We start from the raw sequence: 10,685 nt of genomic DNA on the forward strand, positions 1-10,685 counted from the left end.
TAAATTGATGCAATGTGAATTATGCTGAAATAGCAATAACATATTGCATAGTATTGTGTCATTTGGTGTTTTTTGCCATGTTGTTGAGACAAATTCACACACAATACATGTCCGTAATACTCACAAAATTACTTTTATTAAGGGACAAGTAAAAAAAGTACATGATGTATAAAAAAATACAAAACTGCTTCATCTAACTTGTAAGCGAAATAATGCATAGCAACAGTACATGCAGTCTAAGCTCTGTATGGATCCTACTAATGGGCGGCGTTTCTAAGCTACAAGCTAGAAGAGGGGGGGAAAGTACAAGTTTGGTTGCAGTCTACCAGCTGCTGAGGCTACATGACACACACCTAATGTGATGACGGCAGATAATAAGTTAGGTTGCACACAACTCAAATGATGAGCAAAATAAATATTTAACACTTCACAAGTATGGACAACCAGTCTTTTGATGCCATGTGAAACAAACCTGGCAAAAGAATTACAATCGCTTTTTTTCCATTAAAATGTATATTAAGCATAAGTGGGGAAAGAATTCAAAGTATATACTTGAGAAGCAGGGATGCAACGATAGAAATAAATAAGAAATAAATAAATAAAGAAACCCCCGTCAGGGCCGCATAAGGCCAACCTAGCCCACTATATACAGAACACCACTGCTGTATCCCAACTACAACATCACGTGTGAAATTTCATATTAGTGTTCTTTTTTTTAAGGAATAACATACACATACATACAAATGACCTCGGACAGTGTCCATAGAAAACCTGCATTGTTTTTTTTTTTTTACATTGGGTGAATCTAATGTGCTTTGGCTTTCTCTTGATGAATAAAATTATATTATACTCACTTGTGCATTTATTGAGTACACAACACATTTCTATTTTAGCTGTAATTTTGAAGCTCTATGAGGCATCCAAATAGTGCCAACACAAATTCAGGTAAGTTGAATGTTAGGAGTAACTTATACAACAATTTAACACATATTTGATAAAAAAGATATGTGGTTGTCTAATAAACAGACAAGTGAGTATCACAACACATTTGTGGTATATATGAGACAATGGCATAAAGTTTCAGCTTGTATAAAGTTATCGTATACTGACCCAGGAGTGACAAATGACTGATTTGTATTGCTGAGTGACTATAGATTGATAAGGTGTTTTCGCTGTCATATTGTGTGTTATTGTTATGCAAAGACACGTTTGTTTTTCAGTTTTCTTTTTTTGTTTACATACAAAAATAAGCTCAAGAGAAATTGATCCCAAAAAATAAAAAGTAAGATTTACAAGTTTATATAAGGCCATGCAATTTAGTAGACTCATGCATGAGATAATCGGATCTTTCAGATGAGAGTGGGCTTGCAGGTCATCGGGTGAAAAAAAATGCACTACGTGTTGCTGAGGCCACAATATTAAATATAGCTACTGTCCCTTGTTTTGTTGTTCCTCAAAACCAATCTGGAATAAATACTATAAACCAGGGGTGTCCAAACTTTTGCCATTGCGGGCCACATATAGAAAAACTGAAGGACGAGTGGCCACTTTGATACATATTGTAGCTTAAAGATGCTAAAAACAATCAACAATGTAGGTCAATATTGACTAAGAAAGAAATCCCACATCTTCGCTACAGTATGTGTTATAGGTGACCACGCAAATGAGTATGCTATCTAATGTGTCTCACAAATAATGTTTTTTCTATTTGTAGAATATGCCGATTTTAAAAAAGAGCTGTGGGGCGAAAATGACCCCTGAACAGCTCTCTGGACACCCCCCATCTATAAGCTGTGACATGAAGAGTAAGGCTGGTGTATTTGCTGTTGGAGCTGTGAATAGGCCTTATTTTCCCATGGGAGTATTTCAACACACAGACACTAATCCTGTTGACAAACAAACTCTTTTAACTTGGGAGTGGATCACATTAACGCTACTGTGCACATGCAGTGTGTACCGGTACTCAGTGAGCGGGAAGAGGCCGCCATTAATGAATAACATTTACTAGGAACGGGATGAAAAAGTTCTCTGAACAGATGTGAGTGAAACTGTTAGTCACCCTGGATTATTACAGCGGGTGTAGAAAGTGAACACAGCACTGTTAAAATAAGTCAGCGTTTAAAGATAACCTACACAATTCCATTGACAATGAAAAAAAAAATGTGTCAAGAAAATATGAAGAATGTGGTAACTTTTTGTCTCATTCACACAGAAATCCTGCTGTATCAGAGCTGTTAAAGTAGACATGGCATTAAACAGACATACGGTATTCATTTTAAAGTATGCAATAGTAGCAGACAATATTTTTCTATTTGTCAAAGGCCACATACTTTTTTGGTGGGGGAAAAAGTTTTGAAAAAAAGTCATTACAGTCTCATTTTTTTACAGCGTTGTGTTCACATTCTATATACACTATGCATGCTGATTTTTTTGAGGATGAGGTCATTTTTAACTAACTGTTGGGTGACAAACTTAAAAGCAGCACCATCTTCAGGAAGAAATCTATTGCATTGTGAAATTCAAACGTACCAGCAAACTAAAACTCCAGCATGTATCTAACGACAGAAAAAAAAATACAGACAATGGTCCATTTGTCAGGAAGGTGAGACTATTTTAAATAAAATAAAAACACAAAAGTTCATACATTAACCATCTAAATACAACAAACAAACCTCCAGCATTGTTGTAATGGAGAAGACCAAAGATTTTCAGCTGCTTTGTCGAAGGCGGCGTGAGTAGACTCCTTCTTATAAGTGCTTGTTGAGAAGGACAAAAAAGACCTTTTTTTTTCCAGAGATGTGTGAGCTTTGTGACTTTACCAGCCTTCTTCCGACATCATCACTGCATTTTGCCCGCATGTCGGCGCCTCCTTTGTTTGCTCCTCGGGTGGGGGCGTCATCCGACGGACAGCCACCTGGCCCTCGTCGGCCTCGGCCTCTTCCTCTTCTTCTTCGTCATCATCGTCGTCCACTTCGTGTCGCTGCTGCTGCTGTTGTTGTTGCTGCTGCTGCTGTTGCTGCTGCTTCTTGCGGCAGCAGGGTTTGAACAGGTGGGGGTCGATGAGCACCTCCCCAAAGCGACCCTTGTAGATGATTCCACAACATACCTTTTGTCTGCACAAGACAAAACAGTAAAGAATAATAATAAATTTAACTTGGAAGTGCCTTTCTAAAAACTCAAGTACACTGCCTTCACGAGAGATGACAAATGATAAAATCATCATGAAGTAGCAAATGTAGGACAGTATAGAAGCAGTCATAGGAAGTATGCCGTCTTGAACAGGTGATTTTTGAGATGTCAGATGGTAATGACTGGTAATGACACAAAACGACTGAAAGCTCTTCTCCCCACGGTGCTGAGGCGGGCAGAGTGCACAGTGAGGTGGGTGGAAGAGGTGGATCTGAGGGAGAGAACTAGAGCGGCGAAGTGGAGGTTGGTCATTCAGAGGTTATGTATGGTCTTGAAATTAAAACGCAAGAATCTTACACTACTGTCGAACCCACTTATAGCAAACCCATTTATCTGGACAACCGGTCAACCAACTCATCAAGTACTCTGCCCACAGTGTTCTGCCCAGAGTGTTCTTCAAAAAGCAGCCACTTAAGTCGACATCGTGTGGTAGACCGCTTTTGTTAAGGAATAACAAAAATGGAGATCCAAAAGGGTCACTTCCATGAAAAATGGATAGGTTCATGTGGATGTGTGTTGTAATATTAACTTCCTCATTATGGCTCATTATAACATTAACACAACTGTAGCATAGTATTACAATGTGCACACAGAGACTTCCTGTTCCAACAGAAAGCAAGCTTCAAAATAAAACCATATTTAACCTTAAAATAGTACCTTTTCCAGTAGGTTAGGTCCAGAAAGGAGAAGACAGGCGAGCGTACGGATCCCCGGCTAAGCTCTGTGTCTGAGCCGTCATCAGACAAGTTGCTGTAGCTGGGTGACTGGGCCGGAGAGGTGCTGGAGGTGGTGCTGTGGGCGTCAGAGTCTGAAACACAGCGGTAATGCAGTGTGTTGGCCAAGCTTTCTTGGATGGGGACCAGGTATGGAAAAATAGTTAACTTAGATGACAACAATAAAGTCATATAGATAAAACTGCATTGGGGGGCATGTATACCAGGATAGGAGTGGCTTGCAGTAAATATTTCAAATTTGCATATATCAATAACACACAGGGACAGAAGGTGTGATATGCAATGAAGTGTGGGACTCTCTTAATTTAGAGAGATTGAAATGAAATGTTTAAAAAGTAATTTATCAGTTGTATGTATTGCCTTTTATATGTGTCATAGTCACTCAGTTTCTACTTGATGCACTGATGAAAATGAAAGGCCTAATTTTATGGCTTTATGCAGTCTTGATACTGACGTGTATTTATTGAGTCTTGTCAGTAATTTAGTCACATTCCTTCTCAGTTTGTACTAAATGACCCAATTCATTTGTCAATTCTTGATTTAATCTTATTGTAATGATTTAAAGTGGTTGTCATAATTCCTTCTCAGTTTGTGGTCAATGTAGAGATGTGAGTGAAATGTCTAATTTGCTCGGCATACTTATTTTGCACAGTCTTGCTATTCATGCGCATTTGATTGACTTTTATACATTTTACTGCCATGTTCTTCCTCAGTTTGGGAATAATACAGTGATATATGTACATATTTGACGTGTCTGATTCTGTGTTCGCATTCATTTTGCAAAGTTTTCTTAGTCATCAGTCACTTTTATAGATTTGTGTTATTAATCAGTTCGTACTTAATGGAGAAAAATTTGTCAAATGTGCAAGTTTGTCAGGAGATCAGGAAGACCTGGGTTTGAATCTCCACTTGGGCATCTCTGTGTGGAGTTTGCATGTTCTCCCCGTGCATGAATGCGTTTTAGGTTAATTGGAGACTACAAATTGTCCATAGGTATGAATGTAAGTGTGAATGGTTATTTGTCTATATGTGCCCTGTGATTGGCTGGCGACCAGTCAAGGGTGTACCCTGCCTCTTGCCCAAAGACAGCTGGGATAGGCTCCAGCATACACGCTACCCAAGTGAGGATAAGCGGCATAGAAAATTGATGGACGTCTTTTCAAAGGCTATTTTGGAAAAATATGAGTTTTAAGTACTAACTGTTTCTTTTAAGCTCTTTTTGCAGCCGGCTGATCTGGCTCGGACGGGCTTTCTTGGTGATAGACTTGATCTTCTTGGGCCTGGAGGTTAACTTTAGGCTAGGACCTCCTCTGGCATCAACCACCTGCATAGAAAGAAGACCAGTTATTTGGGTTGTGTTATGTTTTTCTAATTTTGAAGCACTGGTGGAAGACTATCATTACAGACTCACGTGGTTCCAATTCTTTTTGGTTCCCACAGGTAGCTTTTTCCATCTCTTCACCAGGAGCACACAAGCATTGCAGATTTCTCCAGATCTTGTTTCACTCAGTCTGCAAAAACATCCCATTAGAAAAGTTCCAAACCACTTGATGTTGGTTTCACGCCACTCCCTCGATCCACACTTACCCAAAACAGCTCCTGAAGTCTTTCTCATAGCGCTTGCTGTCTGTGAAGCGAGAGCTGGATGACTTTGCACGGCAGATGCAGCAGCCATCCAGACTCCTGTACATTTTTGGCTTGTGAAAGCCAAACATCTGTGAAGGAAACAATAATTAAAAAGATATTAACTCCACTGGAAGACAGCTCCATATTCGTGTTCACATTCTGCTTTAATTTAATTTAAACATTTATACATTGATTGCAAAATGAGATGTTTGTCAAAAACACAGCCCTTAAAACATCCAGTAAAAACAATTTTTGTCAGAGCATCGCTCACTCTGACCCACATGGGGTGGTGCTGGTGGATGTGGGGGGAAGTAGGTCAACAGTCAGACAGCGTGTCAGACAGATCATGTCACCATGCTGCGCTCAAGGGATGCACGCTTCATTTTGGTAAACCTAAATATTATACAGCACGCACAGTCTGCATTGACATGGAGTCAGATTATGGGCAGGAAATGCAAAAAATACAGGAGTGGGAATTCACTTAAATGCAACGAGCACACCCACTGTAGAGGAATCCCGTTATGTTGCTAGGCAAACTCCTCAGCACATGGTGAGACCAACTGCGGCAAATCTGCAAAGCCGCGCCCCCCAAGATTGAGGTTTTTTTTTGCCATCAAACCTTGGGGTCTTCTGACAGTGTGAAGCTACAGGGAGCACACAGAGATTCCACAATGCACAGAGGGCACACGCTGATGGAACATTGAATACCATTGAAAAGGTTTGGCAAATGTGGAGTGGAAACGGTTGGAAATAATATTTGGATTAATACAAATAAATAACATGAAGGGATTTCATTTTATCCCCATAAAATATCAGAAATTAGATCACATTACACATTTTATTTGATCCTAAATATATCCTAATATGTATGCTGGCTTTTTTGTACTCTTAAGTTTCAAATCAAATCAAATCAACTTTATTTGTATAGCACTTTTCCTGCAAAAACATGCAACACAAAGTGCTTTACCGAGTTAAAAACAATTACCAGGAATTAAAAGGAAAAACAAATACTACTGCAATTCAAAATTGTTCCATTAACACTCCATTTAAACAGAAATCCAGCATTTCTTTATACAGTGGAGAAAGTATGTGGCATCTACTGGGGGGAAAAGCCCTTGTTTGTGGAGCTGCATTTTTTTTATTTAAATTAAATACTATACATTTTGCATATGTTTTTAAATTGTGCAAAATTAGAAAAATAAAATTAGAATATATGACATTATTGTATTGTGATAACAATGTATCAGAATTTCAACATTACTGTATTGTGATAACAATGTATCAGTATTTTACTGCACATATATTCTATTCCAACCCTCCATAAAATGTTTAGTATTTTTTTTTATCTCTCCTGGCATTTCTTTTTTAACTCCACCAGAACAGCTTTACAGCTTTGCCCAGCAGGCAATGTGCATATAGCAATGATGTCTAGGACATAAGTGAAAGGTAAACAAAGCTACCCAGAGGCACCGCCTGTTATTCTTTTACCTGAAGGGGAAAAAAAGGCATCTAATTAAGGTGCGGTGTTTATTTACTCAAGTGGCCGATGCCTGCAATGTTACACACACATAGTCACATGCCTGGATCATTTTTATTTGTAAACTCTAAGATGGAGGCTGATTTCACCACGGCAAAAAGTTTGTGAATAATGCTGCAACCACTGCAATAAAGTAAAGGTCAAGTATAAAGGCAGTAAAACATTTGTCGGTGACCTTTGCTACACATTATACTGTGAAGCGAGTGGCAATACATTTCTGAACGATGTACAAATATAAATACCACATTCATTATCAAAATAAAATGACAGTATTAGCTTTTTATACCCAAACATAAATATTAGAGGGTGGTAGAAAACATTAAAATCTTTACTAAAATACTACAATACTACAAAATACTACTACGGTGCGAGAGGCAGGGAGGACTTTCAATATTAATGCAGATCTGCCTATTTGTATGAATTTATCGTACTCAGCATGCAATTTTACTCTTGTATACACTTGTGTGCTTCACTGCTTTCCATTTTGTTGCATTTTGCAAGCAGAACATGCAACCTGGGCGGCACGGCGGTCGAGTGGTTAGCGCGCAGACCTCACAACTAGGAGACCAGGGTTCAATTCCACCCTCAGCCATCTCTGTGTGGAGTTTGCATGTTCTCCCCGTGCATGCGTGGGTTTTCTCCCACATTCCAAAAACATGCTAGGTTAATTGGCGACTCCAAATTGTCCATAGGTATGAATGTGAGTGTGAATGGTTGTTTGTGTAACTGTGCCCTGTGATTGGCTGGCGACCAGTCCCCACCTCTCGCCCGAAGACAGCTGGGATAGGCTCCAGCACCCCTGCGACCCTCGTGAGAGAAAAGCGGTAGAAAATGAATGAATGAACATGCAACCTCCACACAGAGATGTTTTAATACAGTTTTGAACAAATTTCCTGTGTGCCGAGGAGACAGCCAAACCACTATTCACTTATGTTGCTTAAAAGTTAAAAGGCATTTGGTATGTACTAACACACCTAAAATGGCCCAAATAAACGAAGTGGGCACAAAATGAATGCATATAAACCAGAGTGTGTTCCTATCAAAACAAAGCTCTTATTCGTACTACTCCTTTTAAACATGTGAAATATTAATTGCGATACTTAATGTATACTGCAGTGAAAAGAAATGTTCAAATAAATCAAATCATCGTGAACACAAGGTCAACCAAAGATCCTAGCTCGAGTTCGACATCCTTTTGCACATACGATCTCTGCAGCAGACTAGCGTGTGTGACGTAACTCAACATGGCAACACACTTCAAAGGCGGAGGCAGTGTGGCGAAGGAGGCGTGATGCGACTCGGCGCTAAATATTTGTTTCAATCCCGTCTAAAACACCACAAATCATGTCCACAGCGATGAAGGGCTCATCTTCTCCACCAACCGTGTCACTGTAAGGACAAGTGGCGGCGGGAAATGTACTTGTTTCCTCCCAGAGAGAAAAAGTGCAAGTCGTCAGTTTTCGCCGCCCACTTTGCGCGAGGCAGCATGGCACGGCACACGACCTGCTTCATGCGCACCCATTTTAAAAATGTCCGCTTTGCTCGACGACGCTCGGCTAGACTTATCACCCACATGAGGTACACAAGTACACAAATCTAACGCAAATATTTCCCCACTCCTAACAATAAAGTTTCTTCAAATAATTGTGTGATTTGATATTAACGCTTTTTTTAGTCCTCACCTCGATTTTTTTTCAAAGCGTCGACACTGTGAAAGTGAACGGTTTAGTGTTGCAAAAATATGTATACAACATTTTAGTTTGTTTATTTTTGTTATTTGTGAATAAGTGTTTTAAATGAACTAGTTGGCTAGCAAGCGAGCTAGTATGCTAGCTTGTTTTGTTGACAAGGCTACCGCGTGTTCAGGCGGGTGGGCGTGAGAGCCTCACAACTTGTTTAAGCTAAAAGGCGCTAACAACAACCACAACGCCAACCTTCTTTAATAAGACATTTTATGGAACTAATTCTCACAAAACCCCCCGAGTCCTTTTCGGTTCGGAAACGGTTTTACTGCGACTTTACCCAGCAACTTTGACACAACAGTCACTTGAAAGGGCATGCACGCAACTCGGGAGTTTGAGCTAAATTATGCGTCTAAACCCACCCTAAATTTGAATAAAAAAAGAACGCGGTCCTTACCTTGTTGCAAGTTGCGTAAAGTTATTCCAAAAAGTCCGTAAATGGGTTTGGTTAAAATGGGACTATATGGTGAACATGGAGCCCGCATCCGTAAACCCGCTCTCTTGTTGATGTCTGCCCGACTCGAGAGTTGTAGACGACAGTACGCATGCGCAGAACATACACGCCTCCATTTCGGAGTGCAGTGGGAAGGCCTGTGTGTGTGCGTGTGCGCGTGTTTTCTTCAATCGCGACATTTACATAAACGTGTGACGTTGTCGTGCGTCTGCATTCTACTGGCCATATAAGGATGGGAACGTTGCGCGGGAACAGGGGGCTCGGCCCCGGTTGCTATGGCACATTGGAGAATGTAAGCAAAGGGGCGGAGCCTGATCTTTTACTACAGACCGCCAGATGGCTCGTCTAGGAAGCGAGATGTGCTCTGTTGTTGCTTCAGTTGCGTGACCGATTTTGGGGGGGAGCTGGACGGGGAACCCGATTAGTGGTGGTTTTTTTTTAAGATAATGAGAAGTGACTTAATGATAGCGTCCATGTCGTCACGCACAACTGTACGGGTTTCACTGCAAATCACGTAAGAGACGCTTTTCCTTTTCTTTGGTCTTTTAGTGCTACTTTTGACTGGTTCAAAACAACGCCTCACCATATCTGGTTTGACATTATGAAGCCCCGAAGCTTGAAGAATCAGTACACAAACTCAATTTTTCTCATATTTCTGAAATGTTTTTCCTCTAGAAACTAATCATGGATATGGAAATAATATGCAGAGTAAGCTGCAACTTTTTGGTAATTTTAAAGTGTAATGTAAACATTTTTAACTGCCATACAAGTGTAAAAAGTAAGGCATTTAAGTTTGCAACTGTCCAATTCATCCAACCTTTTTTGAGAAAGCACCTACAACAACCCACAAGGGTCACGGGGGTGCTGGAGCCTATCCCAGCTGTCTTCAGGCAAGAGGCGGGGTACACCCTGGACTGGTCGCCAGCCAATCACAGGACACATATAGACAAACAACCATTCACACTCACATTCATTCCTATGGACAATTTGGAGTCGCCAATTAAACAAAATTTTTTTTTTTTAATTCCTCCTGTGGTTGGAAACCGGAGTACTCGGAGAAAACACACACATGCACGGGAAGAACATGCAAACTTCACACAGAGATGGCCGAGGGTGGAATCGAACTCTGGTCTCCTAGCTGTGAGGTCTGTGCGCTAACCACTCAACCGCCATGCCGCCAGTAATACACATCAGTAAAATAAATAAAAGTAGATTAAATAGAAATAACACAAATGTAGTAATAATGCACCCATCAATTTTCTATACTGCTTATCCTAATTAGGGTCACAGTGGAATGCTGGAGCCTATCCAAGTTGACTTTGGGCGAGAGGCGGGGTACACCCTGGACTGGTCGCCAGCCAATCACAGGGCACATATAGACAAACAACCATTCACACTCACAT

At 40.4% G+C, this 10,685-nt stretch overlaps 1 protein-coding gene across 1 annotated transcript; it reads right to left on the reverse strand.

Annotated features, from left to right (window-relative positions):
* Positions 1 to 116: 116 nt before the first annotated feature.
* sinhcaf (SIN3-HDAC complex associated factor) lies at positions 117 to 9,407 on the reverse strand. The gene is made up of 6 exons (XM_058076124.2): positions 9,226 to 9,407; positions 5,511 to 5,638; positions 5,335 to 5,434; positions 5,124 to 5,247; positions 3,847 to 3,997; positions 117 to 3,113 (listed from the first exon to the last, which is right to left on the reverse strand). The coding sequence occupies exons 2-6, from the start codon at positions 5,636 to 5,638 to the stop codon at positions 2,816 to 2,818; spliced, it is 801 nt and encodes a 266-aa protein (XP_057932107.2). The 5' UTR covers positions 9,226 to 9,407; the 3' UTR covers positions 117 to 2,815.
* Positions 9,408 to 10,685: the final 1,278 nt, after the last annotated feature.

The sequence above is a fragment of the Doryrhamphus excisus genome, linkage group LG1 (genome assembly GCF_037039965.1).
Source record: "Doryrhamphus excisus strain RoL-2023G ecotype Guam linkage group LG1, RoL_Dexc_Guam_v1.1, whole genome shotgun sequence".
In the NCBI taxonomy this organism is placed as follows: domain Eukaryota; kingdom Metazoa; phylum Chordata; class Actinopteri; order Syngnathiformes; family Syngnathidae; genus Doryrhamphus; species Doryrhamphus excisus.

Coding starts and splice junctions, on each gene's coding strand:
- sinhcaf (XM_058076124.2), bottom strand. CDS start 5,638: ATGTTTGGCTTTCACAAGCCAAAAATGTACAGGAGTCTGGATGGCTGC. Junction 3,998..5,123: donor AAAAGAGCTTAAAAGAAACA/GTTAGTACTTAA, acceptor GCTGTGTTTCAG/ACTCTGACGCCCACAGCACC. Junction 3,114..3,846: donor GACCTAACCTACTGGAAAAG/GTACTATTTTAA, acceptor TGTCTTGTGCAG/ACAAAAGGTATGTTGTGGAA.